General features: G+C 35.2%; 2 protein-coding genes across 3 annotated transcripts; both read left to right on the forward strand.

Annotated features, from left to right (window-relative positions):
- The first annotated feature begins 1,886 nt into the window (after nucleotides 1-1,886).
- Nucleotides 1,887-4,725, forward strand: LOC138136451 (trypsin-like). The gene is made up of 4 exons (XM_069055649.1): nucleotides 1,887-2,049; nucleotides 2,097-2,465; nucleotides 2,517-2,669; nucleotides 2,720-4,725. The coding sequence occupies exons 1-4, from the start codon at nucleotides 1,927-1,929 to the stop codon at nucleotides 3,038-3,040; spliced, it is 966 nt and encodes a 321-aa protein (XP_068911750.1). The 5' UTR covers nucleotides 1,887-1,926; the 3' UTR covers nucleotides 3,041-4,725.
- A 665-nt stretch (nucleotides 4,726-5,390) lies between these two features.
- Nucleotides 5,391-26,218, forward strand: LOC138137141 (uncharacterized). Of its 2 annotated transcripts, none has more exons than XM_069056438.1 (3): nucleotides 5,391-5,407; nucleotides 23,922-24,102; nucleotides 25,627-26,218. In XM_069056438.1, the coding sequence occupies exons 2-3, from the start codon at nucleotides 23,922-23,924 to the stop codon at nucleotides 25,809-25,811; spliced, it is 366 nt and encodes a 121-aa protein (XP_068912539.1). In that variant the 5' UTR covers nucleotides 5,391-5,407; the 3' UTR covers nucleotides 25,812-26,218. The 2 variants fall into 2 exon arrangements, with proteins under 2 accessions (XP_068912539.1, XP_068912538.1); XM_069056437.1 differs by lacking the exon at nucleotides 5,391-5,407 and adding an exon at nucleotides 9,804-9,949.
- Nucleotides 26,219-27,041: the final 823 nt, after the last annotated feature.

Consider the following 27,041-nt stretch of genomic DNA (forward strand, 5'->3'; position numbering starts at 1 on the left):
GAGCGAAGAAAATCTTCTTCCGTAATAATGTCAAGGTTTATGGAGTTTATTCCTGGTTTTCTAATCATGGGAGTTATGCAAAATCTGTTCTTCAAAAATCATACTGTTCAAACATAATCTTTTTCTGCAGATATTCTTCTTTCGTTTCTTCTTCTTTTTTATAGCTTTTTCGAGATAAACTTTGTTTGGAGTGGAAGTTAAAACTTGAGAATACATTTTCTTCCTTCGTTTTTTTAATTTGAAGCTCGACGCATTGTTTGTTTTTGCTCACGGAGCAATTTCTGAAAGAAACTGCACCAGGATGAAAAAAATTAGGAAGATCTTGGGAAATTGTGCAATATTAGACCAAGAACTTTTCAGAACTTAAAACTGCAATCCTGGGTTATGTCGTTAAGGTCCTTACATTCTACCATTAAATCCTGTGCTGGTGGAGGGAAGAAAATTTTCTTCGGTAACAATGTCAAGGTTCATGGAGTTTATTCCTGTTTCTGTAATCCTGCACATGCAAAATCTGTTGTTTAAAAGTCAGAGTGTGCAAATATAATCTATTTCTGCAGAAATTCTTCTTTCGTTTCTTCTTCTTTTTTCTAGCTTTCTCGAGTGAAAGTTTCTTTAGAGTGGAAGTTAGAACTTGAGAATACATTTTCTTCTCTCTTTTTTTTTAAATTTGAAGCTTGGCACATTGTTTGCTTTTACTACAGGAGCAATTTCTTGAAGAAACTGCACCAGGAATATTGCATGACGGAAAAAATAAGAAGATCCTGGGAAATTGTGCGACATTGGACCAAAAACGTTTCAGAACTTAAAACGGCAATCTTGGGTTATATCGTTAAGGTCTTTACATTCTACAATTACATCCTGTGGTGGTGGAGGGAAGAAAATCTTTTTCTGTAAAAATGTCAAGGTTCATAGAGTTTATTTCTGTTTTTCTTGTACATACAAAATCTGTTCTTCAAAGGTCATAGTGTGCAAACATAATCTCTTTCTGTAGATTATCTTCTTTCGTTTCTTCTTCTTTTTTCTAGTTTTTTCGAGAGAAACTTTCTTTGGAGTGGAAGTTAGCACTTGAGAATACATTTTCTTCGTTCTTTTTTTAATTTGAAGCTCGGCACATTGTTTGTTTTTGCTCAAGGAGCAATTTCTTGAAGAAACTGCACCAGGATAGAAAAAATTAGGAAAATCTTGGGAAAATGTTCGATATTAAGTCAAGAATGTTTCAGAACTTAAAACTGCAATCTTGACTCCTTTTTGATGTACCAATAACTGTGATCGGAATTACCCCCCACTATCATTTTGAAAGCTTAACCAAACCGTCGTTTTATAAAACGAGTTTTCCAGATGCCACTTAATTCCCTAACATTATTCTACGCTGTGCTGCAACAATCCTCTGAACCAATTAAAAAGTTCTCTTATAAAAAATTAGTTTATACGAGAAGGTCCCTAATTAGAGGATGTCCTTAACTGGTGTAACTCCATCGATTATTTTCTTCCTGGAAGCGTTCCTTACGTCGCTCTTTTGACTCGACCTCGTTTTATTTCCCCTAATCCTTCATTTACAGGACTGCATCATGCTTTGAACTGAAAGGATTTCACATCAAATTTTCCATTACACCTCTTTTGTCAACGCAAAGCCACCAAGACTGCAAAATAAGTTACCGTTCCTCTACTTCCCGATCATATTTTATGCAAACCAGTCACGTCACACCCTATATTTTTTCCAGATCGGTGCCGGCTTTTCCTATTTACTTCACCAACAAACCAACTCCTTGTTTTGATGATAAAGCAATTTACTCAACAATAACTTTACTCTTTTATTTACTCTCTACTACTGAACAAATGCTTGATATCAGGTTTGTTTGTATAAAAATCCACCGTCACGTCTTTGAGTCATGCGTTGACAGTACTGTTGTCGCGCGAACGTCAAGCATGTCAAAAACCCGGATCCTGACACAAATTCTCCTTCTTTTGTTGATCACCAAAAGTGTCGAATCCCCAAGTGTGCGAATCGTCGGAGGTCGACCCGCCCACGCTGCCGACTACCCCTACCAGGTAACCCAAGACTTTTTCCAAACGTTCCAAGCTAGAACGCACCACAGGTGTCCCTCAAACGCTCCACCAACGACGTTCACTTCTGCGGGGGCAGCATAATCACCCCTAGACACGTTCTGACAGCCGCACACTGCTGCTTCTACATCTGGGGCGGCGAGCTTCCTCCCAGCATGGTGAGCGTCTTCGTGGGGCAGTTAGCGCTGAAGGTGAAGCCTTCTTCGGTGTTCAGAAACGCCTCCAGAATCGTCGTTCATCCAGACCACGACGAGTTCTTGATGAGCAACGACATCGCCGTGGTAGAACTAGACAAGGATTTGCCCCTCAACAACAAATTCATCAGGACGATCCCTTTGAATAAGCAAACTGTTCCTGCGAATACCTCGTGCATGGTGTCCGGATGGGGACTCCTCCAGTTCGTAAGTCAAGAGCTTATCTACAACTCAAATTAAATAACTGTCCTAGTGTAGGAGGGGGAAGGCATGAGCCAAGAGCTTTTGACCACCGAGGTGTACACTGTAGACATGACAGAATGTACCAGGAGGTACCAGCTGGTCAAGATTAAATTAGGCAAAGGGGCGATGTGTGCTGTCAATGACAATCGAGTCTCGGATGCTTGCCAGGTGAGATAGAGCGTCAAGGTTTTTGCGTGGTAACTTGTAAACTCCTGCAGGGAGACTCAGGAGGACCTCTGGTTTGTGCAGGACGACTGGTGGGAGTGATTTCGACTGGAAAAGAATGCGGGAACGCGAGTTTTCCAGGGGTATACACCGACGTACGATTATTTGTGCCTTGGATAGAAAGAGTGATCAAGGAGAGCGAAGTAACTGTCACACCACCAAATAGTCCAAGAAGTCAGACTGTTTTAAGTTTGCAAACTCCTCCAGAGTCTGCAAGTTCGTCGAAAACTTTCCAAACTCTTGTGTTAACACTCGTGGCAATAGCGCAATCAGTTCACATACTTTCTGATTTCTGTTTGGTGCTCCGCTGTTAATTCGGCTTGAAGCAAGATTGTTACGTAGGTGATCATGTTGCTGCAGATCTAGAAGAACAAGATATGTAATCTAGTGATTCAAGATAGATTGGTAGTACGCTTAGGAAGATTTGTAGGTCCAGTGTGAAGAAGTTTCTTGCGGTAATCTTGAATCCATTGTGGAGTAAGAGCAATCCAAACGCGTTGATCTAGAAAGAAAATGTAGTAGTACTAGATGTGACAATATACAATAGACCCATCAACTTCTTTTGTGAGTTTTGAGTTGTGTCCAGGCGCCCACAGCTTTCCTAAAATTTCTTTGGTCTTGATAACCTGCAATAATTAAGTTTGAGACAAGAATTTTGTTGCAATGATTGTGACAAGACTGGAGGGATTATTAGCACAACGAGAAGGTAATTTTGTTGGGATTATGTCGCGCTTTTTTCGCGACAGAACAAAACGAAGCGAGAACGAAAGATGACGCAATAACGATAACAAATGACACTGATTACCTTATGCATACACCTGTAAGACGTATATCCTAGAATTAGCTTCTCCGAGAGCATAATCAGCAGCGACAACGCCGCGTTGCTCTCAATCTCCCCCTCCAGACTGACGATGCGAATAATATTGTACAATTTCAACGTCATCAAGACAAAAGTCATAGCGAAGGAGAAGAGAATCTGGTAGTCGTATATGCGGTTGGTCAGTTTGACAGCTTCGGACAAGTCAACGAAGATCCTTGAGCTTTTGGTGACTAAGCTTCGACTGGTTTCTTGCTTTGCTAGATTCTCGTTGAGTTTGTCTAGGAATTCGGTGATGATCTGGAGACAGGTCAAGAAGAGGCAGCTCATGAAGGCGTGTCGGATGGTCGCGTAGTAAACGATATAATTCCCAGTGATCCTTCTGTTGTACATGCGATCCAAAAACACGAAGTAGATGGTCAGTCCGGTGAAACCGGTTGTACCGAATCGAATCGACTTCCACATCAGGGAGTTGTAGTTGATTCGGATTTGCAAGTCGTCGAGTTTTTTGTCTATTGCGAAGAGTTTCTCGCAGAGCTTCACAATCGTGAAACATTGGGACCTGTTGAGGATCGAGTTTTGCAGGAAGTGCACAACAGAGAACGCACTGTGGCTGGTGATGATCACTGTGGTCATGAGTGTTGAGAGATTTTCTTGAGAGATGAGGGCGTACTGGGCGTACAACAAGTACACCACTAAGACCACATCGATGATGTTGAACGCGATGTAGTAATTTTTCAAGTGGATTACTCGGATTTGGCATTTTGTTAAGAATTTGAAGGGCGCGTTACCTACGAGAAAATTGGCGTAGTAGCACGGTTTCAGTGTTGAAAGGATGTTTTTTCGTGAACTCATCGTAAAGATGAATTGCTTTTAGTTGATTGGAGTCGGCTGGAATAAAGCCGAACTATACACACAAATATGGCGGCTTTAATTGAAATTGGTAATTATTGGGGCTATTTTTAAACTATGTAGTTTTGTTCGATGTGTGATTAATTGAATGTGCGATCGCTTAGAAGATAACAAAGGTTAGAATGGAGATAATTAGTTTATATTCTTGGTACCTAGTGAAGGTTTAAGGTCGACAAATTATACAATAAAGTTCTATCGCTATTGCAGTACAACGAATTGAAGAGTATTTTGGGCAATAACGCAGTTAGAATTGCTTCAGTGGTAAACATTGTTTAGGACAATCTTGTAGCTTATTAAATTTTGAACAAAATCTTTTCCATAAGAATTTATGGAGGAATCGGTTTGTTTGATAACCGCTGAAAATTTTCAAATTTGGCGGGCAGTTGTGACGTACGACGAACCTAAACTGTCAAGTTTTTCTGTCATTCGAGGTTATGTTTGGTTGGTAAAAAATTATAAGGAGGCATAAAAGAACATTAATTTGGCTTGTTAAGCCAAAACCAGGATAGTTAAAAGAAGTGCTTCGAAGTTTAGAATGAAGAGCTAGGAGCAGAAGACTAAATATGTGGAGATGAAGGGACGCGACGATCAAGTGTGATACGTCTTTAAGGTAACATCCAAAGAGCGAAAACAGTACAGTTTCAAAGGAATCAACAGTTTTTGAATAAGAAAGAAGAAGAGGTGAATTAGAGATTAGATTAGATGATCGTCGTAGATTTTCAATAAAGAGCTTGAGAGACGAATGAAGGTATGGGAAGGCAAGTTAATGAGAAGAAAATATGGGGGGTTAAGGGAAGGAGAAGAATGGACAAAGCAGATTAACCAAGAAACTTTGTATAAAGACAGAGATTACGATGGTTGGGACACATCGCCAAATTACCAGATCAAAGAATACTAGAGAGGAAGATGGAATAAAACGGAAGAGAGGAAGACCAAGGAAGAAGAGATAGAGGTGAAAAATGTCAAATTTGGTACCGGAAGGAATTTGTCAAAGATAGAAGAAAATGGACCATTGAAGCCTTAGGCTTCATTTTTATATCAGGTGTTCATTTAAATTTCTCCCGAAAGTTGGCGTTGAAGAATCGATTGTGAACGCACCACTCGTCAGTCTGCATACTATTTCCGAAACGTTATACATAGATATGGATTGGGGACTTGTCCTTAAGTTGGCACTACCAGGAAAAGTAACTAAACTCCATTCAAAAATCAAAAAACCACCACCTTTTGCTTTAGGTTGGTAAAATTTAAAAATCCCTGGGTAGTTATTTTTTCATACTATGTTGGTAACTGTAAATTATGACATTTATTTGATTCAAAATGAAATTCAATTGCTTTGAATTTCGTTCAAATTGTTTATTTATTGCTCAGCATGTTTCATTTATTAATTCTTATTATTTTCACTTAAACATGCCCAGAAAAACAAGACACTTAATAAACACTTAACCTCAAAATTACAATCCTCACCAAATTTTACACCAGACAGCGTTGCCGATAGTAATTATCGATGAAAATACGGTTTTTTGATTTTTGAATGGACTTTATAGTATATTTTTTCCTGCAACGAAATGCGACCTCCCTATTGGTCAGTGGAATAGAGTAACCAATAGGGAGGTCGCATTTCGTTGCAGGATTCTGTAAATGGCGCTCGCAACCGCCTACCAGGAAAAAATATATGTACAGTGGGGAGCACGGAATTTCGCACACCAATTTGTATGCCATTAAAAAAAACTATCTAGTCTAAGCTTTATTGTCATTATAATCAATCATGATATATGTGATCATGACTGATGTTTCACCTAAACTGTCACGAAACTGCCGCCAGTATCTCATTTTAATAAAATTATGTCAGTGAAATGTCCAATGTGTGCGAAATTTCGTGCTCGCCACTGTACTTTAGGTGAACTTTAAGGTACAGTTGGTTGCAAAAAAAAAACGGAAAATGAAAATTTTCCTAATGTAAATTTGGTTGTGTCCATTTGTCAAAATTGTCCACTTGACAATACCTGTCAAATAATTTTTTTAAATGTCATTGAATTTTGACCATAATTCTAACCTATCTCTCGTAAGAAGGTTTTACAATATGAAAAAATTGAAAATGTGTCAATTTTATTCTGACAGTTCCCGTTTTTTTTTTGCAACCAACTGTATGTGGAATTTATGACAGATTTCTCACTAATGTACAGTTCAATCATAAGTTTTAAGCGACCTTGAGTTAACGTACAGTTGAATTTGAAGCGACCTTGAATTTGACAATCCACATTTAAAACGTTTTTACCATAAAAACACAAACAACGCAAAAAGTAAGGTTAGATTTAAACAGCTGATGCGTGTTCTGTAATCTGTGATGCGTTCACAATCGACACTTCAACGCCAAATTTGAGGGGAAATTTAAATGAACACCCGATACATCCAAATTTATTTATTGCGTAATTATTTGAAGTTTTAATGATAATCACGTTTTGCTATTTATTATTGCTAATTTGTGCTTTACTAAGTTGTTTTCGATGTTCTAACTAGACAAACTCGATTTTTCTAATCTTTGAAAATATTTAACTTAAAAAAAAATAAGTAAATAAGTTCTCGCACCCACAATCGGTATTTACATAAATATTTATTACTGTATTTTTTTTAAACTACCACAATTTGACAAGTTACATCATATTAGTCATCCAATTCTCCATAAGAAGAAGTTCTATTGATGATCCTCCCATGAATAGCGTGGTTGCTACGGCCTTTTGAAGCAAGTAATTGCTTATTTCAATTCTCTTCTTTTCTCAATTTTGAAATGTTATCGACTTTAAGAATAAAATTGAAATCTTTAACTGGAATAAATTATTATCGGTTTCAGACACACAAACATACTTTATTTTTTTTTACATTTATGCCAGACAAGTATATTTATTTTTCTCTTCTTGCAGAAGAAAGCGAGACAATTGGACGCCTAATATGATGATGTTTGTTAAATTATGCTAGCTTTAAAACTTTTCCGGTAAAAAGGATTTATAGTTATTTACGTACAGAGGGCCGAAAGATTAACTTTACGCCCGCGGACGTAAAATACAACGTTTTACGCACAACTGCCCAAATAAATAAACAAATTATCCAAATGTTTTGCTTTGGTTTACAGCCGGGCCTGTAAAGTTACTTTACCGCCCGCCAGATGTAAAATTGAAGTTTCGTTCATGGTAATTAAGATGTAAACCAACTTTTCCAATACAGTTGTGCGTAAACATGCATTTTTGTCTGACATTGCGGATTTTTTATCCTGCCTATTAGAAAATTTATTATCCGCGAATACACACAATTTTACTGAAAGACATATTTTTTTGGACATTTTTTAACTCATTCATTTTTCGAGGTATGAACATCGAACATGTTTATTTGCCCCGACAGACTCATCTTTGGTTCTTTATAACCCGGCAATTAATTGAGATAAAAAAATCCTAAGAAATTCCTCAACAACGTATCGTACTCTATGGACTCCTTGACAGAATTTTTTCGACCTCAATTAGGAGGGTCTTAAAAGTCTAATTGTTAAAAATACAGAAGTAAATGGAATTTTCAGTCGTTGGACTGACTCTTCTATTGCGTTCTTGTAAGAATCATATTCATTAAAAATTCTAATTAATCTCTCATTTTTCTGTTCTTCTAACATTATTAAACTCGAAAAGATTTTTAAAATAACATCACATGACCTCGACCATTCATTTACTTCTTGTGTTATACAGGGTGTTACTGAAAGTTGTACAGATATTTTAACCACGAGCTACTGGCTTCATGCAGAACTCGGAAAAAATATTTAAAAAATTCTATGTCAAAAAATAAAATGACAATTATTTTTTGAGCTACAATTTTTTTAAATTGCTTTTAGTTTTCTACGTTGTTCTACAACCTCGTAGGTAAAATTTCGGGACATTTTAAAAATACACCCTGTATATCATGTTTTATAAAATGTACGCCAAATGTAATCTGTATTAATGCAAAATTAGAAAAACTCTGTTTTAATATATTTTTTTTTCTACTTGATTTCTTTAAAACTTTTTTAATTATTACATAGATATAATGACATTTCATAGATTTCTGCACACATAAAATTCTACGATATTTATTTTCTAATATTTGAAAAAACAGCAGACTATCGCTGTCGGCAAAGGCGACAAACCATTTTGTCGCTATCGATTTAAAAATGTTATAAATGTACAACAAGTGCGATCTGTCAGAGACTCTAGGGGATTCCCGTGGATATTGGCGACAGGCCAGCACACAAAAAGTATCCCAAGACTCTTTGGGGAAACACCAACTTTGTCCAATTCACACTCGCTTTGCACATTATTTATTATTTTTCCAGTTTTGTTTATGAAAACAGGTATTCGACGGGACGTCCCAACCCATTTGGGATTATGCGGGTTAAATCTTGTTTATCAAATTCAAAGGGTTTTTGGTTTCAAATTAATTAAGTCAGAAAGCACAATGACAAACAAAAAATTAACAAGAGCTACCGAGCTTTTATTTGTTTCACAAAATAAATTCGGCCACAAAATTATTACATTTACATATTTATGATGAGCTAGCGGATAATGAGACAATTAAATTAGTAATTTGATGTGAAAAAAATCTTTGCCACACTGTGATCCAGATTCAATCACAATTAACTTAATTTTAGTAATATCAGACACCCTGGGTAACATTTCAAAATACAAAGAAAATATTTGTTTGACGACCTCGACTTTGTCTCGGTCTTCAATCTCTGGGCTCAGCACAAAAAAACTCACTTCTACTCTTAATGATTTAATCTACTATTTCAGCAATAAATAAATAATATTACGTTTAACTTGAGATCAAATAAATTTTTCCTTTGCTTTTTGTTATTTCCATCTAAACAGTTTGAATAGATCGCAACTCCGAAATGTGAAAAAGCTTGCATAATAGTATTACATCGGTGACACATGTGCGCCCCACCCTTTGAGCCAATTTAAAACGCAATATGACCATTCTAAAAGAGTCATTATGTGAGTAATCCGCGCCAAAAGCACAAAGCCAAAATTATATCCGATCAAAGCTCCATACTCCAGCGACGCACATGTTTCACTGTCGCCACAATTCACATAAAAATTGAATTAAAACCCCGCCATCGCTGCAAGCGTTTAATTAAAGAAAAAAAAAGCTCCGTGAACGATGTCCTAAACTCCGGGAGAGCGCGCGTAAAGGTGTAGGGGAGTAGAGCTTTTGCTTTCTAGGCGCCGGAACATAGTAGGGGATGCATTCTACAGGTGGAAGTCAGTTTCGGCAAGCTTCCAGATCGCACCGAATGCAACAAGTACGACGGAACCTGTCGAACCATCAAAACTGCGTTTCACAGCATCACACGAAAGTTTTGAAATTTAGGTGCTTTAGTACCTTGCTGTTAGTGACATTCCGGTATTCGCCTGTAGTGGTCGTTTAGCACCGAAGTTTTTGTTCTATCGCGAATTTTACACCAACTCCGACCATCACTGTAAGTCTTTTTTGTCCAATCGAAGCGCACCGTTGCATTTTTTAAGACGCGCCGGTGGTCACGGAAAATGTTATTTCCGGCACGAAATGTCGCAATCGTTAACATTTATTACGAGAAAAATTGAAAAAATCCAATTCTGCTTAAATTGACGTTGTTGACGGCGGAAAGCTCGAGAGCTTAGCTAAGCGGAATGATCAAGGGAAACTTCTTTATTCTGCTCATCGGATAACAAAACTGTTCAGTACCAATTTAGAAAAATTTCTTAAGCGACGACTTAATTTTTCACATTGTTCAATATTTTTCCACCCTTTAGAGTGTTGAAATTTGTTCACAATTAATGTTTGTTTTCTCGACACGTCTAATTGAATTAATTGGTTTAATTTAACAAGGGAGAGAAGACAATTTGTTGCCTAATAATTTACTAAGATGTTTTCATTTAATTTAAGTGTAAATTTGTCTGCAAAAGCACAGCTTTGAAAATACTCTTATTAGAAGTTTATTAATCAGGTGAGGATGTCTAACCATTTTATTATTTTTTGCTACATAAAAAAATAAATGTAAATTTGAGTTTTTTATTGTGCTGGAAACACGATTGTAAAATGTAGTTTTCGATTTAAATTACGTTCATTAACAATCTGCTAATTTAAACCCCCGTTTTGAACTAATTCTGCGCCACAAAACATTCGCAATAAACTCGTTTAGAAATAATTAATTTTTTCTCATTTCCTAACAATATACATTTAGTTAAACAATATTGTTTTGCTCCGGATTTGCAATAATCTGGGATTATTTTATCCATAAATGCAATTTTTATTAGAATTGCCTGCATTGTAATTAATTTTAATCAAGAAATAAATACAGTGCGTCCCATGTTCATTAAATAATAAAATTGTGATTTGCGACGTTTTTGCCAAATTAATTCGGTTGAAAAGAATTTTTTAAATATTTTCTGCAATTTTTTAAAAGAAAATTGCAGAAAGAGCTTACCGGCTTTTATTTAATTTTGTTAGCAAAACACATCTTGATTTTGTATTTCCTATTTTTTAAATTTTGAATTGCTTAAATGCTCTGAAAGCTCTGAACTTTCAAGTTTTTTCTGTTTTTAATGCGATCCTAAAATAAAAGAAAAAATGAAAATTGGAGAGAGAGTACACTGAGGTCAAGTGTGTGGTGCACCATCCTGTTGAAATCTTGTATACATCTGCGTGAAAGAACAAGTACCGCGTAGTTTTTCAAGAGAAAATAAATATTTTTTTGTGACATTGTGGCCATGAGAATTTTTTTATTTATAAAAAATATCAAAATAATTTTTTTATACAACTTTTAAGGTATTTTATTTTTCGATTGATTCGTTGTTTTAAATGAACCCTAAATGTTTCTTCTAGTCATGTGTTTCGTTCGTAGTAAAGTGTAAGCAATGAGAATTTAAAATTTAATAAAGAAGTAATGGAGAAAGAAAGAGGAGAGGACGTGTTTTCATTAGAGAGCTTGGGAAAAAATGTTTGTTCACTTAAAATTGCAACAAATTCTGTCTTTGGAAAGTTTTCATCAAGTTTTGGACAATACGATACAAAACAACTCTTTTTTTTCAATTGTTTTGTTCAGGTTAATAAAATACAAAAAATTGTACCATGTTCAGAGGAATTTTACAGAAAACACAGTTTTTTCAACTTGAAATAATTTAATTCGTATAAAAAATTGTATATTATTCAACGAGTGGGTAATGATGGTTATTACTCACGAGGATGATTTTGTGTCACGAGCCGAAGGCGAGTAATAGCCATCATTCTCCGCTCATTGACTAATACATAAGAACTTGCGTCCTGTTGCAACACATTTCAGAGAAAAATATTTATCCTTAATACCGTTCAATGTTTATCCTTCCATTTCATTCGGTCCCCAATTTAAAAATTCCGAACACGCGACGCATAAAACAGTCCCGCCCCTAAAATTAATTTCTTAAAAAATGAAACAGAAAAACTTTACCCACTTTGCGTCAAAAAATGAGGCACTTATTTAGATTGTTCCATTTAATTTTTGTGCGAGGGGAGAAAAAACATCTCTTTCAGAAAACTCTCCCGTCACGCTCCCCCCGAATCCAGCGAAATCAAATCCGTTCATAAAATAATATTAATCCTGCCAATTCATTTTTTCACTCAGGCAAACTAATTACTGTTGCAATAATTTTGATTGAGCGCTATTCGAAGTAATAAACCGATTCGAAAGATAATGAAGGGATTGATCGCGACTTCGGTAGTCTTTTATTGACGCGAGAGCAAACATCGTAATGAGAGTAATCAGTCAAAATGTTCCAATAAATACGAGATAATGTATTTTGATGTATTAGATATTTTATTACGACGCTAATTTGAGAGCTTAGACACTAATGAGTCACGTGAAAAAGTCATTACTCGGCTTAATTGCGAATGTCAAGTTGAAGAATTGTTTTCTTTCACTATACATTTTTAAACAACAGGTATTTTGGCCGCTGCTTAAATGGGGATTATAGTTTCATCAGAGCAAAACTGAAGGTTTTATTTGCTGGATGCTTTTCAAAAGCGACTCCCGTTTTGTTTGCACTCACAAAAACAACAACTTCAAACGGTTTTATTTAATTCGAATTTTTATTGTTCAGCAACGTAAGTAATCAAGCAAAATTTAACACATTCAGTTTTAAGAGACTTTTAAATTTTGTATTTCATTTTTTCAAAATAATTCTCATTCTGCGGAAGTTATTTATTTCAGGAGGGAGAGTTCCAACAATGTTGCGTGTTTAACCCTTTTGAAGTTTTTAATTGTTTTGGGAAAATTAAGAATGTTTTTTTAAATCTCACACAAAACATTCACTTTGCTCACTAGTGAGAAAACATAATTTCCTCACTAGTGAGAAAATATTATTCCCTCACTAGTGATTCAATTGCCATCTTTGCTAACTATTTTCAGTGAGCAAAAACTACTAAAATCCAATGATCATGGATCATTTCTATCTGTCCTAAATCATAGATTGATAGATAGAAAACTTTGTAAAATCGCTAATAAAAAACTGTAAAATTTTCAGCGATTTTCAGCAATTTCATTCAAATGATCCTGGCACTAATAAGAACACAAACTCTCAGAACATTCACTTTGCTCACTAGTGAGAAAACATAATTTCCTCACTAGTGAGAAAATATTATTTCCTCACTAGTTAGCAAACATGGCAATTGAATCACTAGTGAGAAAATATTATTTCCTCACTAGTGATTCAATTGCCATCTTTGCTAACTATTTTCAGTGAGCAAAAACCACTAAAATCCAATGATCATGGAAAAATCATTTCTCTCTGTTGTAAATCATAACATTGATAGATAGAAAACTTTGGAAATGTGAGACATTTATTTTATATTACGAACAAAAATAAGATTGTCTCATTTAGAGATAATCTGAAATTTTTCCTAAGACACCAATGTAGAGAATTTTTTATTAAAGCGAATTTCCTTTAAAATAAGCACTTGGTAAGTTTATTTACTATTTATCTGTTGTGAACCTGACGTGGCTTAATCGCTTTCTTTTCCAGCACTTTATCTTCTTAATTTATCGATCCACGTCCACTCTTAGATCTTACCTCCCACTTGTCCCATCCTTCAGTCATCTCGTTTATTTTATGTGCATTCAGAGGTTCTAACTAGTGCAAAAAGTCATAAAAAATTTAGCCACTTTTGCCTCTTCTATTCCCACTTAGTCCTCTCCAACTTTTTCAACCTAAATCCTTCACCCAACAATCCAAAAACTTGCATCTCTCAATCTAATTTAATACTTACTTGAAAAATAATAAAAGACACTCAAATAAAACAGGTCGTTTCACGCCGTATCCTTCACGTTATTTATTCGTATTTAAAGCCGGCGGATCCCCTTATTTCCCTTCAGCAAATCACAATAAAACCGCCATATTTGCCAATAATCTTTATGAAGCAGAAGTCGCAGCTTTGAACTTTTCACGCTCGCAGCTTCATGCACGGATTACTCCGGATCCTGCAACAATACGTAACTGCAGCTGTTGCCTGAAATGACCATTTGAATGCACCGAACAGGGACATTATCGTGTCGCGTGATAAAACCTTTGCATGCAAATCTGTCTTAGCATTCTGCAAATCCTGTTGTGCGCGCAAAGTTTCTGCGAGTTGGAGCCATCAAATACAAATTATTACCAATTGACAGTCTGCGGGTTCAAAGCGCGGCTTGAACTTTTGATTGGAAAAGTTCGATAATGGATTTTTACTAATCACGAAGAGGTAGTGGTGTCAAAAGAGGTGTAACAACGCCCGCGCCTCTGCCGGACTTTGATGACCAAGTTGGTAATAAAATTTGTCTGTTTTGCTTGGGGAGATTGGGATTTTTTCAATTAGGCGGGTCAGGCCAATATTAACTTTTCTAGGTGTGGGTGAAACACAGGCTGATAAAAGCCCATAAAAACGAGATAACGGTTGAATTTTGATGCGGCACGGTTCATCTATTGAAAAATTTATTGATGCAGAGCTGTGGAGAAAGCTATAAAGCTATAGAAATCGCCGGGCTGGTAAATATGTGGCGATTTTTTACTTGGAATCAATGGAAATCGGGTTCATAAGAGCTGACCCAATGACCCGCTAAAAACACTTTTATTCAAATGCAATACATTTTACAAGGATCAATTTCGCTTTCGACATGCTCAAGTGAAAGATTTATTACCCTGCAGAATATTTTCAAGTAACAAACAAGTTTCACTTCCCAATTATCACCGCCTGTTCCAAGCCTCGGTTGCGCCTCGGCCAGACAACCCTGCCTCTTCTTTTTCTTTTGCAAAATTCTGATCTACACTGTTTTTGAAACATAATGCGAGATAAATAATACTATTATTTTTCCAGTTTTCAGTCGTTCCCCTTTACTTGCTATATCATTTATTTGGCGGCGTAATGAAAGGACTTTTAATAAAAAAATTGTTTTAGTGGTTTTTGCTCACCGAAAATAGTTAGCAAAGATGGCAATTGAATCCTCACTAGTGAGGAAATAATATTTTCTCACTAGTGAGGAAATAATATTTTCTCACTAGCGAGCAAAGTGAATGTTTTGAGAGTTTGTGGATAGAGGGCACCAAATATGTTGTCTGAAACTTTTTTTAATCTGTTTTTAAAATACATACTTTCTGAATATTAGTAACTAAAACTTCTCTTATTTTTGTTTCATCTTGTGTTGGTTTTCCTGTCATAATTTTTTCGTACAGAACAAGAATTCGTTGTTTTTTTCTACTTCTATTACATTTACATATTTCAAATAAGCATCCAAGTAAATATAGCACCTTTTGATTTGTTTAAATTATACTTTGTTTATTCGACAATTGCTGGAAAGAAATTAAAAAAAAACATTCTTAATTTTCCCAACACAATTAAAAACTTCAAAAGGGTTAAAAACGCAACGCTCTTGCATACAAAGGAGCTCTCTCCTGAAATAAATAATTTCCACTGAATCATTTTGAAAAAATGAAATATTAAATTTAAAAGTTTCTAAAAACTGAACGTGTTAAATTTTGCAACTTCATTACTTACGTTGCTGAACAATAAAAATTCACAATTATCACCGCCTGTTTCAAGCCTCGGCTGCGCCTCGGCCAGACAACCCAGACTCGGACAAAAAAAATGACTTTTTGACCTTGATACATAAATAACTATTTTATGCTTCTTTTACTTTTTCTATTTCGTCACCAAATAATAATAACGTGGTTTCTGCTTCTTCTTTTTCTTTTGCAAAATTCTGATCTACACTGTTTTTGAAATATAATGCGAGATAAATATTACTCTTATTTTTCCAGTTTTCAGTCGTTCCCCTTTACTTGCTGTATCATTTATTTAATGAAAGAACAAAGTCCTTTCATTGCCTCTTGAGTGAGATAGTTTGCGAGGCATTTTTCCGACATCCATAAAACCGTTTTTGTGTGAAATTTATGTATTTGTTGTAGATGAGCGACAGGTGAAGTCTCAGGGATGCACTCGTTTCATCAATAATAAAGTGCAAGAGTTTCCAAGACCCTAGAGCAATAATTCTGAGCGCCCCTTTCAAGAGAGATCCCCCGTTTATTAGCGCCGAGAATTTCATAATAACGAACGTTGAATTTATAGTAGTAATATTGAAAATCTAATTATTTACAAAAGGACTCCACATTTTATATCAAAGCACAACGTGACAACGCTCAAACAAGTGCGAATTGTGCAAATGTCACATCAATCAATTTTAAATTAAACTTTCGGACCGGGGAATTCACTCAATTAATTCGCCGTGGAAGAACTAGGTAGTGCCGTTTAAAATGTACGAGTAGGTCCGCGATTTCTATCAATTTGCCGACGGAAAAAAGCAAATTTCATTCACGCGGAAATGTCACAGAGTCGCTTCATCTCTCACACTAAACCCCCTTAAGCCAACAAGTCCTCGAAATATCGTCCAATTTGTTCGGGGATTTCCCGAGTCGTGCCGTTCGAACATCCTTAACGTGATCAATTACCAATCAAAGAGATGGAAATTCCAAGGACCGGCGAGACACGTGACAATTAATCGACGAAAATACTAACGGAACATAAATAAACAAAACTCCAGTCGGAAGCAATGAACGACCAATTTGTCAAACACAAAGCCTTTCCGGCCACGATGTCCATTCAATTCGCGTTTTATGAGCCCACGCTCGACACGCTTACACGTCCGAAACACGCACCCTTGATGGGTTACTCTTTACATTTTACACAAGAGGCGACTGTTCATTACCACCACCAAAAATATCTATCAAAACGTGAAAATAAAACCAGTTTTTAACTAATTAACTGGGTTGTAAGTCATAAGAAGAAGGCGTATAGTCTGCGACTCGTGCTTATTTCCACAAGAAAAGCGTCCGTGGGGCGCTTGGGAAATAATAGGAAAGCGCCAGGGGGATTTCTAAGTGAAAGCGCTATTAGAGGTGTTGGATTTTCTCATGGGCTATGAGTGATATCTACGCAAACGACGAATATCGGTCTCAAGTAGGCGCTACAAACCGACCGGATTATCGCGCAGATATTTCCAAGGTCACAGCCCATGAGAGATTCCAACAGCTCTATTTGGATGATTGTTTCGGAAAAAGACGAGAAGAAAGGAGTTAGGGACTAGTAGTGATAAAGTATTCCGCAGGTCAAGTGTCTTTGTAAATTGGAAACAGAGGTCAAGGGTACATGTTTTCAATTGTTTTAAAATGTATAGTGAGAGGAGACATTTTTAAGTCAAGGTGTGTATTAAGAATTAAATTTAAAATGGTAGATTTATTAGAGAGAAAAATTTGTACAGCAAGGCAAGAATTACCAAATTTGGAAATACAAAGTTGAATTACTGTTGTTGAAAGGGGAATTATGGGATGTGGTGTGGGAGGAAACGTAGGAAAATTCAGACACTAATTGGAAGGCTTGTGATGGAGAGGTAAAAGCAACAATTTGTTTATCATTAGAAGATAATTAGTTAGGAGATGTCAGAAAGGTGACGAGAGCTAAAAAAGCTTGGAGTTTGTTGAAAAACTATCACGAAAAGTCTACGCTGATGAATAAAATATTTATCTTGTACTTGATGATGTGGCATTAATTTGTAAGAAAATGGAAATATGGAAAAATGTTCACATTTGGGGTTAGATATCGTACATCAATTTAAATATTTGACGTAACAAAGTTTGTCAAGTTTGGAAAAGGCGAAATAATAAGCATTTTGAAAAAACCATCGATGAAATCGTTTTAAAAGTTCGAGCTGAAGAAAAAAAAATGTAATTTTTATCTAAAGGAAGGATAAAATCAACGGGATAATAAAATTTCACATGAAGTAAGTCAAATAAATCGAAGATCCACAAGATCACTTTTGTTTGGGAATATTTAAAGATCATCACGAAGAATCAGTACTTTTAGCAAATGAGAAGCTGAGCAAGTTGAAAAAGGTATTGGTGAAGGAAAAATAATACAAAAGGACAAAAAGAAACTCTCTAGCAGCTCCAACGGGAGAAGATGGTGATGACGCGCTTGTTTATCAAGGATCAAGTCGTACTCGGTGTCTGGAAAAAGCATAAATACGAAATTAAAAAATAATTGCTAAATCTGCAATAGTTTCTTAAGCTACAATTACTAGAATTAGAGTGGTAACAAAAGATATGTGTCTACCGGTGAAGAAGAAATCAAATTAAAAGAATGCAATGGGCAAGACACCAGTAACTTTGAACTGGAGGAATATTTTGTGGTCTGATGGATCAAAATTTGTAATCTTGTAATCTTCAGTGGATTTAGAAATATAAAGTTGAATTACTGTTGACGAAAGGAGAATTATGGGATGTGGTGTTGGAGGAAACGCCGGAAAATCGTGATGGTAATTAGCTCCCCTTGGAAAGGTGAGAGCAACAATTTGTTTATTTATCAGAAGATAATTAGTTAGGAGATGTCAGAAAGGCGACTACAGTTGAAGATGCTTGGGTTTTATTGAAGAATAAAATATTTATCTTGATAAGATTACGTCGCATTAATCCGTCAGAAAATGGAAATACAGGGTTATTCACGAGAGGGGTATTTCTAAATTTCTTTTTGCCGCAACCCATTATACATATTCCAACAATATCTTGATTTCAAATTTTGAAAATAATTATAACTGAATCCACGACGGCTCTTAGTCCTGTCTCTTTGACATTAAAGCAAAAAATCTTTGTCAATTCGAAAAAATTGTTTTTACAATAACGACGAAAAGACTGATATGATCCTCATTTTGGAGAGCGTGGAAGGAATTTTGTCGCCGCTGCGGATGTTTCCAAGCCGATGGTAGACACTTCGAACACCTTTTACATGAACTTAATTTGTTAATTTATTTATTGAATTTTGATTAAATACAGGTTATCTGCCAATCTGACATTTCTGACAAATCTATTCAACTTACTTTGATTTCTAATTTAAAAGAAATAACACATTTGATTTAGTAGTCACTGCCATTGTATTGTTGGTTGCGGCAAAATAAAAATTCAGAAGTACCCCTCTCATGAATAACCCTGTATAGAAAAACGTTTAAACATAATATTGGATCTCGTACATTAACAGTACTTGGTGAAGAATTAGCTGAGCATCTTGCAGTTGTACTTTTATTGTGAAGTATATCGGATAGCTATAGTATGTTAAGAAGTGCTTTGGAAAGTAGATCCGGCAAGGATTTTACACTAGAATTTGTCAAGTCAAAAGTAATCCTCGAATTTAGAAAATACGAAGAAAATAAACATTTTGAAATATTATTGGACGAAATCGCATTAGGAGAAAATAGTATCGGGCCTTCAAATAAATATATATTTAGAGTAGGCGTAGGCGACATTCTAATTCTGTTAACAGTGTAAAGTAATTTTTGTAAGTAACTAATTATTCTCCGGAGTATTAACCTGTGTATTACACAGTAAGCTTTTTCCCAATTTCATATTGTCATATTCCGTGGAGGGGGAATAGGGAGAACGCACTACAAAAATTAAAAATATTTTCTAACCTAATTTTATTTCGTTAAAATGTCAGACGCTTCTTGTGTCATTTTCTACGCTGGAAATATGTTGCAAACAATTGAATTTCCACAGGTTGCTCTAAATATAAATTTATTTGAAGGTCCGTTATATTACACTATAAGTGATGAAAAATCGCACTTTGATTGCGAATTGTGTATACTATTTTTTCCAACGTAGCTTATAAAAAATTATACTTTCATCACCCAATTTAAATTTTCCTCACTAGTGAGTTTACATTCTCCATTTTCCTCACTAGTGATGCAAACGCCTATTTTCCTCATTAAATTGAGTGATGAAAGTATCATTTTCATAAGCGACGTTGGAAAAATGTTATTTTTGTCACAAGTTGGTACAAAATAAACGGTATTGTTGGTTTTGCAAATCTCAAAATAATAAAACTTGACATGAAGCAAATCAAATAAATTGAAGATCCGAAGATGTGCAAGATTACTTTTGTTTGGGAATACTGAAAATGATTCATAAAAAGATGAAAAGAAACGGACGAGAGAAGCTACCGTGAAAGAAGTGGAAGAAGATTGAGTGAAATTGGTCCTGGATGTTTATTATTATTCAATAGTGAATGTTTGAAGAAAGGGGTTTCAGGATGCTTCCACAAATAGCAGAGAAGGTTTGGTCATCGTAATCCAAAAGATGTGAAGAAAATATGTAAAGAAAATGTAGCTCTAGGGATTAAGATGACAAACTACAACTTTTTACCAATGTGTGAAAAGAAAATTGTCGAAAGTGCCATTTCCGAAAGAATAATTTTCGAAAACCGAAAAAGTATTGGATTTAGTTTATACTGATGTATTTGTACAATTGCTCCAGGTAAGAAACGATACGTCATAACGCTAATTGAAGATTACAGCCGCAATGCTATGCTTACTTGTTCGAAAACGAAAATGAAGTTCTTGGTTGTATCAAAAACAAGATACGAAAAGTTGAAAACAAATTTGGAAGAAATCCGAAAATTATTCGTTCTGGTGGAGGAGGTGAATCCAGAGATTTTGAAACTAAAAAATTGTTGAAAGCAGAAGATATCAAACATTAAGAATAAGCTTCATACTCTCTTCAACAAAATGGAGTTGTTATTTATTTAATTTGCAACAGATTCATCACTTCATCACATGCTGAATATAAAATGGTTCTCCAATTCTTCGGCAACTTTATTTTATGCAATTGTCTATTCTTCCGATTATATATCATCTTTAATATCGAGTGTCCAATTGAAAAGTTCTTCAATTAGCCTTTGAATTTTTCACGACATTGTAAATTATGTCTTGGAACTTAGGACTTAGGACTACGTCAAGAAGTGGTATTTTTATCTAAATTTATTTTATACTAGCTTTTACCCGCGGCTTTGCCCGCAAATTTCAGAATGTTTTAAAATTATGTTTCTATTTTCATGTATTGTGATAAACGCAGTAATTTCAATATGAAGTTTGTCTTTTTACGAAGAATAATTAAAACTTTACTGTAGACTACTTTTTTCTTCGACTATATAAACAAAAAGATCAATACGATAAGAAACTAACACTATGATCACTTACCAATTCATGAAAATATGCCAACATAACACTTTTATTTTCAGTTGTAACCTTATTTAGATCCTCCTATTGTTTGATTGTCTCGTTTGATTTCAGATACCTGCCTTTTGATTTTTCCGGTATTAAGCTATTTGAAGCTTGTTCTGCTTCATTTAAGACATCTTCCGGTAAAACACAATCATTCAAACACATTTTGCGAAATTGCTACTTTTATAAACAACCAAATGTAACTATGACACCTGAACATATCATGCAAACGCGATTTCCAACTCGAAAAAACTTTTTTTGTGCTTAACAGGCTTAAAAATGATAATAGGGGTTGCTTTTTGTGGGTGTCAAGCGGCGAAGGTGACGACATACTCAGAGGATGAAATAGGGGTGAAGCGGCGAAGGTGAGGGTATTTCCAACTCGAAAAAACTGTCTTTTTTTCTTAACATGGTTTAAAATGGTAGTAGGGGTTGGTTTTTGTAAAATTAAAGTAGACAGTAAATTTCTTCTTGTTTTGAACATCAAGTGTACAAAATTTCATCAAGATCGGACTAAAACTGTAGATTTGCATACAAAATATACAAACAGGTATTCAGTTTTATATATACAGATGTATAATCTGAGTGCCAGGTTATTAAAAAGGTTTATAACTTGAGCAGTACATGCTCTGGCTACATGTTTGGTAACACTGAATACAAAACCTCTTAATCTGACGAAAGTCACAACGATCTATAATCTCTAGAATTTTAGGTTAGATGTGTTTATTTATGTTGAAAGCATTAAATGAACACCAAGACATTATTGCCTACGTTGTCGACAAGCCAATTGCAAAGATGTAATCTTCTTGGATAATCTACTGGCTTAAATTCCTGCACTGCTGTGACACGGTGGGGATAAAGATGTAAATTCTTGTGTAACATTATGTACGTTGTTCCAACAGATCGATCACTCAATTGTCGGATAGGTGCATTAATTAAAGTGAAATTAAATTTAATCAAAGTTCAATTGGACAGAAAACGAAACTCAACTCAAACAAAAAAAACGTTACACTGGAAAAACATAACTGACACCTGTCAAACAAGATATTACCCCTTTTTCATCAAAAAGTCGTATCCAAGTGGATGAACTTTTCATTTGAACACCCGTTACTGTGTATTTCACTAGTGATAATGACCCCGGCGCAATTAAAAATGCAACCCACAATACATTTCCAAAGTTAACGTGGCTATTTTAAATATCGCATTGTTTTTAAATGAAATTATTTGTGAACTGACATTTCCAAAAAATACGACGATGAGATGAGAAATCGGACATGATCCTGATTTGTGACGAATGTAATAAAAATGCTTCTGCCGTTGCGCGTTTATGCAGCAATAAACATTTTCCTAAAAACTCCTCGTTTGTCACAATTTCATTTAACCAAGCCAATGACGTTTATGTCAAAATTTAGGAAACTGCACAGCTAACTACGTTTTATGTTTTTTAAATGAAAAAAGGAATATCCACGTTAACTTTGCAAATGTATTGTTGGTTGCATTTTCAATTCCGCCAAACTCATTGTCATTCGTGAAATACCCTGTATTTATATTAATGCTTTGTACTTGCTTTTTACTTATTACTCCTGTTTGAAAATTTGACAAATAATAACATTATTTCAGCTGGAAATATTTCCTTGTTGTAATAAGATTAAAATCAATAATGAATATCACATGGTCACTGATTTGGCCTTTCAAATGATGGTAATTTGTGATAAAATGATCGACGAGTGGAAACTTTAGTTACATATTTAACATTCTCTGAAATCTATCTTTAAACGTACTATTTAATCTATTATACTTAAATTAATTTAACACTCCATATCTGAAACGGTATTCAGTTGAAGTAGAATTTCTGTCCCGGCGCATCCACCAAAAGTGGCAAAAAAAATCTACAGGGTGTCTCAAAATTCGCGAATTCCGAACTCAGAGCGTAGTAGGGAAGGACCCAGTGACGCTCGAAAAATACTTGAAAAAAAAAATTTGCTCTTCCTGAAGAAAATATAAGCACTTTAATTTTGTTCAATACATACTCGTAGCTACGTTGCTATTCCATTTTTAAGAAATATTACAAACTTTTAAGATTTTTTTACTCCAAAGTAAAGCTATTCTTCAAAAAATTGTTTTACGTTATTATTTTGAGACACCCTGTATAATGAATAATTGTTTTTTTTAATATTCTTTTATAGTAAAAATTCATCGAATCTTAAAACAAAATGTTTCACATTACTTTTAATTGATTAATTTGTTTTTAGAACCCAAAGGTAACTTGTTCTTATTTATGGGATCCACATAATCTGGGCGTAGTGACAACTTGATCTTTATCTGCCCTTTAATAATATATGTATCTTTTGTACAATTTATCAATAAATGATGTTAAAAAATACTGTTGCTTTGTGGAATAGTTTTGTCGTAATAATTGAGTTTTTGAAACAATTTTGTTGTAATTTACAGCGAAAATAATGTATTTATCTCGGCTCATCTAGCAAACTCGATTTCAATGGAATCATTCAAATGCGAATTCGATAACAACAACATTTGAAAATAAAAAATAGTTTAGTTTTTAAATTTTCGATTTCGTCTTTCCGAGTCGCGTTAAAACAACTTGTTGAAGAGGATCGCCCCTTTGCCTAATTGGCTCTCTAAATGCCAGTAATTCAAATGACATTTCGCCGTCTGTTAAGAGCTTTTAAGTCTTGACGCTTAATGCAAATTAGGCGAACGTCCCGACTAAGCTACCTGATACATCGATAGGGCAAAAAGCCACGCTTTCAATTTGGATTATGCAATAAAGCTTTCGCACCTGAAACTGAATATAAAGAGGGACCCCTTAATTCGATTTAACACTAATGGCTCGCTCTTGTTGCAGATGTGGCGAATAATAATGACGAGTTTGTTGTACGTGGTGGTGATCGAAAGCCGGCCGATGGAGCTCCTCGAAGGACCTCTCTGGCTGCAGGACGAATCAATCTCACCAGCCGAATTATTTCTTAGGAGAAATCCGGACGTTCTCAGTCAACGAAGCCTCCACCAGAACATGTACAATCCTGGTAATGCTCTATGGAAATCCATTTCCCAGTCAGACGTATTGGCGCGTTATCGGACTATGAACTTTGACACATCGGGAGTCGGAGGCGGCCGCAGAAGCTTTAAAAAAGAAAGTAAATTTATTAAAGTTGGCGCATCCGACAGAATTGGTTGTTAGCCAGGCGCATACACCAAAATTGGAAAATTTTTATGCGGAAATTGCTTTTTTAAAGCTTCTCGCGCTCTTTTGTGGACGTGAACTGCGATTTTAAAAATATGAAAATATGTTTGTCAAAATACATCACTTTTATCCCAACTTGTTACTCACTTTCGCTTAAAAATATACCAAAAAGTCTAAATTCTCGGCGTAATAAATCAGTCAAAGTATGAACAGTTTTTTTACTATTAAAGTATCTATTTGAGCAATATATCGGGCTTTCAAATAAATATATATTTAGAGTAGGCGTAGGCGACATCTAATTCTGTTAACAGTGTAAAGTAATTTTTGTAGGTAACCAATTATTCTCCGGAGTTATTGTCATATTCCGTGGAGGGGGAATAGGGAGAATGCACTACAAAAATTTAAAATATTTTCTAACCTAATTTTATTTCGTTAAAATGTCAGACACTTCTTGTGTCATTTTCTACGCTGGAAAAATGTTGCAAACAATTGAATTTCCATAGGTTGCTCTAAATATAAATTTATTTGAAGGCCCGTTACGTGTTTTGTTTTAGTTTTTGCTCAACGCAGCGCGCTGAACAATTACATTAAAAAATTCTTGTTGTTTGAAATGTTTTTTATGTACCACTAAAATTAGATTTGTGTTTTAAATAGACGCTTGTGCTATCATGTAAAATAATTGAATACTTTTAGAACAATTTTAACAATAAAAGAACTGTGCTCTGTGCAATACGAGGGTGGTTTATAATTTATTATCACAGACGAAGACAGTTTAACGCCCACCAATGAAACACCGCGTGACGGAAATCTTTTCAAATAGTTCGAATTTTTTTTTTGTTATTTCGCTTTGAGTTCAACATTTTTCGAGTAGTTTTTCAAAGTATACAATTAAATAAGAAGATTATAGTAATAAACGAAACAAAAATATACTTCAACAGAATGAAGAATTAAAAATATTCTTTTGTATTCTATTTTCTTAACGTTTTTTGACAAATATCACTGGCAAACACGTTTTTGTTTCCGTTGCTGGTAAAACTTTTTACTCGATTATCTCACAAACTAAGCGTTTTTGACCACATAAGTATTAACAGTTTTATGCTTATTTTTGATCATAGAATCAGCCCTGAAAATTTGTCGATGGAATCCTGACACACCCTGTATATTTATACAGGGTGTTTTCGAAATAGAGGCATTCCTTTCAACATGTGATAGTATGCATTGTTCTAAAGAGTTTTAGCCAAAATTACCTTAGTAAAATGTGTACGGCAATGAAGATACAATATGTTAATCAAAAATACTGTCAGAGTTGTCATCTAATTTGCCAGATTTGGTAATTTTTTAAATTCTGTGTTTATTTTTTTTTCAGACACCGAGTACGACTTGATCCTGCCTCGATCCTTGGCAAACAAGCGCGCCATCACCATGTTCTCCCGTTGGAGCCCCCTGAGCAGCATCGGAAAGCAAAGAACTCCGATCCGAAGCAATCCCAACACGCTACCCTTCAACCAGATAAGAGACAGACAGCATGGCCAGCCTTTGAGATGGGGTTAGACGCGATCATCGCGCCGATTTTCGAGCACCTACCATTACGAAAGACGTCCACTTTCTCTTTAGTAAGACCCAAATGAGTCCGCAATGGCCTATCGCAGCATCTCAAAAGAAGCCCAATCTCATCACTAAAACGGCCCTACTGGATTTTAGTTAGCGCTCTTTCGTAATGGTGGCCGGAAAATCGTCCCTCCTACACATATAAAAGACTGCGGTGATTAAATTTAGTTCAACGCCCTTATTTATGTTCGACGAAATTATGCAATAAATCATATGTATATGCATGTTTCTCGTTTTCGTAACACTACATTTGTTGTCAGTTTTGTCTGTTGTCTGTTTATCCACTTTCTTTGCTGATGTATTTATGTGAAAAGTTAAATAGAGAATTTAAAGAAAATGTGTTGCAACGACTTCTGGCGATTTCTTCTCACAACGACCCCTCCACTCTCGATTTCTTCCTTCAACGACACAAGTTCACCTGGTTTTACACTGGGCTTAAAATAAACCGACAGCTCTGAGCCCAGTTCGCTTAAAGCTCTGATCTCGACGGGGGCGGCAAACCAAATAATAATTCGCTTATGTGCGCCCCTGAGGCACACCGAGTGAATTAAAGCAAATCCAGAAAGAAACGGTCAGGACTTGTTTGCGTCGTGCTGGTTGCAGATGTGTTATTTTTGCGGAGGTGAGGTATCGCGGTTTGGGTCATCCGAGAGCTCATGCACGCAATTTCGTATAATTTGCACTGTTATTTTAATATTTGATGTTGGCTTTGTGGGGCTCAGGCCGAATAACAAAGGATCTCGGAATGTTTTAGTTTTGGGGGCGCGAATTTGGAACTTTCCGTCGAATCAATATTTGAGCAAGACTTTGAACACATTGATATGGTTTTCGCAAATTAATTAACCAACTTTAGAGATTATTAAACATTTAGATTTGGAATTTTCTAATCCACATTATTTTATTTTTGTAATAATTTTATGATAGACTCTCTTCATCAAGGTGAATTTCAGTGAATCTAAATTTACTACATTTAATAGTAATATATTAAAACTTAGCTATAGAAACACTCTAACTACTAGTAAAGATTTAAGTAAAATCTGTTCAGTAATTCTTTTGTTATAAGCATACAAGTAACACATACAGGCTGTCCCAGAGTTGCGAAAATGCTCCATAACTTGTTTGTTATTAAAGATATCAACTTTTTCTTTTTTCTAGATAATAGCTACGCTTCTA

Source organism: Tenebrio molitor, chromosome 8, assembly GCF_963966145.1.
Source record: "Tenebrio molitor chromosome 8, icTenMoli1.1, whole genome shotgun sequence".
NCBI classification, from domain to species: domain Eukaryota; kingdom Metazoa; phylum Arthropoda; class Insecta; order Coleoptera; family Tenebrionidae; genus Tenebrio; species Tenebrio molitor.